The sequence below is a fragment of the Sinocyclocheilus anshuiensis genome, unplaced genomic scaffold (genome assembly GCF_001515605.1).
Source record: "Sinocyclocheilus anshuiensis isolate Anshui unplaced genomic scaffold, SAMN03320099.WGS_v1.1 scaffold208, whole genome shotgun sequence".
NCBI classification, from domain to species: Eukaryota; Metazoa; Chordata; class Actinopteri; order Cypriniformes; family Cyprinidae; genus Sinocyclocheilus; species Sinocyclocheilus anshuiensis.
The window spans coordinates 190158-194682 of record NW_015557186.1 but is presented as its reverse complement, the minus strand read 5'-3'; the positions used below and the strand labels follow the sequence as shown (position 1 = coordinate 194682).

At 37.9% G+C, this 4525-nt stretch overlaps 1 protein-coding gene across 1 annotated transcript in view; it reads left to right on the top strand.

Moving 5' to 3' along the window:
• Positions 1–4525, top strand: part of LOC107678700 (ryanodine receptor 3) — a 196980-nt gene that overhangs the window by 145958 nt on the left and 46497 nt on the right. Inside the window, exons 67-68 of the mRNA XM_016474072.1 lie at positions 75–205; positions 4000–4314. Coding sequence (XP_016329558.1) covers positions 75–205; positions 4000–4314 — 446 coding nt within the window. The remainder of the gene's footprint in view (positions 1–74; positions 206–3999; positions 4315–4525) is intronic.

Below are 4525 nucleotides of genomic sequence, written 5' to 3'. Positions count from 1 at the left end.
TGTGTGTGTGTGTGTGTGTGTGTGTGTGTGTGTGTGTGTGTGTGTGTGTGTGTGTGTGTGTGTGTGTGTCTCAGGCAGCTGCCGGCGCTGGGTGAGTGTTTGGCGACTCTAGCCGGTGCGATGCCCGTGGCGTTTCTGGAGCCACAGCTAAACACACACAACCCCTGCTCCGTCTTCAACACCAAGACGTCTCGAGAACGAGCCCGTGAGTAACACACTCCTCTGACACATGTTCACTCAGTGACCGCATGGGTGCAAAAGCCTCGTTTTTACCATAAGTTTTAAATTCTATTTTATTTATTTATTTATAAGGACAACACACATTAATTAACATTTCTGTAAATGTGCCAATGTTAGCCAGTCGGCTAATTTTCAACTGCAGGTCCTTTGGCAAGATGTTTCAAAACCCTTTAAAATATCAAGAACAATAAACAAAAAGCATCTTGACAACAGTACTAACACTACAACAACAATCAACATTTTCACACAATCAGCCATGCAAGCACACAAAGCGACAACACACAACCTTCAATAGGTATATGCAAGCGTGCTTAAGACCCTAAAGAATCATATCAACTTGTGGAAAGTGGGCATCCGATGACCCCTTTAATAAAAATACTAAGTAGTGGAGGAGCTTTTCCATTTACGATCTTAAACATCAGACAGGCATCAGTGTATTTTGTTAAATTTTCCCAACTAAGAATATCATATTTGCCCAGAATATTGCAGTGATTGTAAGTATTGTTTTTTTTATCTAATACTTTATATGCTTGCTTATACAGAGAAATAATAGGCTTTAGAGTTGTTCCTTTAGCTTGAGACCAAGTTGTCATACAGTATGTTAAGTGAGGAATAATCATTGAATTTATATATAATTTTGCTGCTGTAGTTGTTAGACAGTTTCTTATATATCTAAAATTATCAAGATTATATTTAGTTATTTGCAATACTTTCTTCACTTGTTTTTTGAAGGATAGAGTGGAATCAAGGATAATACCAAGATATTTAACATGAGAGGCTACCCGAATGATCTCTCCAGACAAATACATTTTGGGATCACAGTCAGTTACAGAGTGCATCTTTATGAAAAACATACAAACTGTCTTCTTTACATTAAGCCATTTATTTACATGTATCATTATTGCACTAAGTTTAGAAGCTGCTTGTTCTTTGGTTTTTGCATGGACATAAATTACGGTATCATCTGCGTACATCTGAACATCACACCCTGTACATACAGAGGGTAAATCATTTATATATAAGCTGAAAAGCAGAGGCCCCAGGATGGATCCCTGAGGCACACCCGTTTCATTGAACAGAAAGGGTGAAGTTTCACTACCCACCCTAACACACCGAACTCTACCTGTAAGATAAGACTTCATCCAATTTAGCAAATTAGGAGAAACATTTAAATTAGCTAGTTTACAAATGAGTATTTGATGATCGACAGTATCGAATGCCTTCTTTAAATCCAAGAATATGGCCCCAACAACACCTCCCTTGTCCATTTTTAACTTGATATTTTCTAAAAGAAAGCAATTTTATTCTTTAGCGACTCGGTTGTCCTTTATTACCCTGCTTCTTAGAGAAGTGAAGATGTGTCTGTTGGTCATTAACTTGGTCTTAAGAAAAATTTGCAGGGCACGATCTCTCTCCTTCATTAGTCTCCGTATATCACCATTAATCCAAGGAAGAGTATATTTGCTGGCACCTTTAAATTAGCTTTTCTTTAAAAATAGTTTTGTAGTGTAGTGAATTGTGGATAAAAACACATATGTGTCAACAACATCTACATTTGTACCAGATATTAATTCATTCCAATTAATGTTCTTAATTGCCTTTTCAAATTCACATGCATTATTCTTAGGTATTCTAAATTGGCAAGGCTTTGTGTTAGAAATCAAATAGGACCGATTTTTATTGAGCTTTCTGGCTATAATGATTAAATTGTGATCAGACAAGCCTGTAACCATGTTAAAAGATTTAATTACTCTCTCAGGCTTATTACTGAATACCAGATCTATTTGAGGTACTGGATGTGGAGGTTATCCTAGTAGGCCACTTTACTAGCTATGTCAGATCAAACCTATCCGTGATCTGTTTCAGTGCTTTTTTACTTGATTTGTCTTCCCAATTAATATTGAAATCACCCATCAAAATTACTTCCTTCCCTGAGGTGCATTCTCTGAGTACAGTACATGATTTCTAATGAAATACAGATTTTGCAGAGGGTGGTCTATACACTCCAATGAGAATGAAAGACATTTGTGGTGACAGCGTGATGTCTAGACAAATACATTCTAAATCTGTCTCAGCATTGCATTGAAACTCTTTACACGATATACAATCCTTAATATAAAACAACAACCCCCCACCTCTACCCTCAACTCTATCTTTCCTGAAGACATTATACCCAGGAATATGTAAGGCAGAAGATGGGAAGTTTTTATGAAGCCATATCTCTGACAAACACAGAAAATCTATGTTAGACTCAGCTCGAAGATGTTTAATTTGATCACTTTTTGAAATAATACTATGAATATTCAGGTGTCCCCCCAGCAGACCTTTAGGTTTAGCATGGGGATCCCATAATATTGTGCCATTATTTACAGTTTGAAAATAGTTCAGTTTTTGTCATTTCTTAATTGCTGGGTTTAAACCTGTTTTTTTTTTCCATTCCAGCTTAAGTACAGCTATGTTGCTGACATTAAAAACACTGTTTTGGGTTTTATTTGGACTGCCAGTTAAAACTCCGGAAAAGTTTTCTGTCATGTTTGATGCCATATCTCATCTCTGGCACAACTCTATATTCATGCACCATCGCTGGACAACTGTAAACTATCTACAGATTCACATATGAATCATATTTCTCCACAAGCCAAAAGAAGAGAAATAAAGTGAATTGTAGGGGTGTCCCCGACTAAGGATTTTCATAGTCGAATCGGAAATTTCGAATCTTGCCAATAGTCGACTGATAGTTGAATCACATTTTTTACAATAGTGCTCTCATTATAACGTTATGAATATGACAGTAGTTATTAATGTTCTGCATTTATGTTTTGAGCTGCGCGCGCTGAAGATGACCGGTAGAATGAAGCAGCAGGTTTTTAATCAATGGGATTTAACTCATCATTTATCTCATATAGAATACGCTTCATTATTTATACAACATAACGTTAATATTACGACTTATAGGCTATCTGCACAAAATGCCCCGAATGCACATGAACGTATCTGTGGCTCTGAATGAACTCCTTTTGTGGACGCGTTCTTCACGCAACAACGTGCAGAAACACGGCAACTAAACTCTAAAAATTCACAGCATTTTATTCTAATAGTGTTCTCATTATAATGTTATGTATATGACAGTCCCAGTCATAGTTATTAATATTCTGCATTGTTGTTTGTCCTGCTCGCGCTGCGCGCTGACGAGATAATCACCGTAGTACTTCAATGAAGCACTTACTGCAGCGCAACTCAACCAAATGCATCTTATACGAGATAAATAATATATACACAATATATATAAACCGGCTGAAATGTTTTGAAATCACTTGTACCCTACCTGATCGAAGAAATCTTGTTAAAGTTTTAAATCCCTGCCGTCAAGATGCTTCTCTGTCAGTTACGGATTATGGAAAGTGAAACTCAAATCTATAGAGGTGGTTGGATTTATTCACGCATGTTAAAATATATATTTAAAGCTTCTATCTTTTCAGATTCTTATTTACAGCATTATCTATAGGCTGTATATTAACTTACTGGGAGAAAACCGGTAGTTCTATGTGAAATCAGACATTTGAGCATCCCCAGATAGCCAAAATGGCATAATCATAACACCCCGCGAATATTCGACTGTGAGATTGGTATCGAATCAGGCTCCTCCTATCGAAGCATCGAATCGTCGACTATTCGGGGTCACCCCTAGTGAACTGAAATGATTTTTTTTAAGTTTTATGCTTTATACATGTTTATATATGAAATGTGTGTGTGGTTTAGTCGTAGGGCTGCCGGAGTCGGTGGAGGACGTGTGTCCTGAGATGCCTCGTCTGGACGGTCTGATGAAGGACATTAACGACATGTCAGAGTCCGGCGCTCGTTACACAGAGATGCCGCACGTCATCGAGGTGGTGCTGCCCATGCTGTGTAATTATCTGTCCTACTGGTGGGAGAGAGGCCCGGAGAACCGGCCCGCGGGCGTCTGCAGCAGCACCGTCACCTCCGAACACCTCAGCCTCATCCTCGGCAACATCCTCAAGATCCTCAACAGCAACCTGGGCATCGACGAGGCCTCCTGGATGAAGCGCATCGCAGGTGAGCGGAAAACATCAGATATCTCCCATAATGCATCTGCAGTCACATGCTTAAACTGATTTTAGTTCAGCTAGTTGCCAACATTTCTCAAGTTGAAGTACTATAACTAAAACCTAAGCAGAAATAAAAATTAATGAATAAAAACTAGAATAGTATCTTGAAAAATCATTACATTTTATTACATAAAAAATGTATATGCATATTTAAAAAA